The sequence below is a fragment of the Tupaia chinensis genome, unplaced genomic scaffold (genome assembly GCF_000334495.1).
Source record: "Tupaia chinensis unplaced genomic scaffold, TupChi_1.0 Scaffold000139_1, whole genome shotgun sequence".
In the NCBI taxonomy this organism is placed as follows: domain Eukaryota; kingdom Metazoa; phylum Chordata; class Mammalia; order Scandentia; family Tupaiidae; genus Tupaia; species Tupaia belangeri.
The window spans coordinates 2982857-2983239 of record NW_006159609.1 but is presented as its reverse complement, the minus strand read 5'-3'; the positions used below and the strand labels follow the sequence as shown (position 1 = coordinate 2983239).

Below are 383 nucleotides of genomic sequence, written 5' to 3'. Positions count from 1 at the left end.
ACCAGCCTCTGCAGCAGGTCAGAAAAGCGCTGCATCTCAGCAGCCGCCGCCTCGTCGTCGTCGTCCCCTCCCCCCAGGCCGCCGCTATCTGAGCATCCGCCGGATGAGGAGAGAGGCCCGGGCGAGCTGAGCCCGGGCTCCAAGTGCCAGTCCGATTGCCGGGGATCCAACAGATCCGCTAGTTCCAGCCCAGAGAGAAAGTCCATGTCCTCCGGCTCTTCCCCCGGGACGCTGGCGATCGCCTCCTCCTCCATCTCCTCGGGCGAGGGCGCGCGCACGGCTTCGCCGACGCGGCTCCCCCTCCCGCCCTCTGCCTCGCCCTCGTTGCCCTGCGGCTGCTTGCGGCCGGGAGATCCGGCCGCCGCCGTCTCCTCCTCTGCAGC

At 70.5% G+C, this 383-nt stretch overlaps 1 protein-coding gene and 1 long non-coding RNA gene across 2 annotated transcripts in view; both read right to left on the bottom strand.

Annotated features, from left to right (window-relative positions):
* Positions 1-383, bottom strand: part of LOC114007193 (uncharacterized) — an 18425-nt gene that overhangs the window by 3780 nt on the left and 14262 nt on the right. The gene's annotated exons all lie outside the window — the stretch shown is intronic.
* The window catches only part of CREBZF (CREB/ATF bZIP transcription factor), a 3207-nt gene that overhangs the window by 2447 nt on the left and 377 nt on the right, over positions 1-383 (bottom strand). The window contains 1 exon segment of the mRNA XM_027770461.1: positions 1-383. This exon segment is cut by the window's right edge and continues 39 nt beyond it. Within this exon segment, the coding sequence (XP_027626262.1) occupies positions 1-383 (383 nt within the window).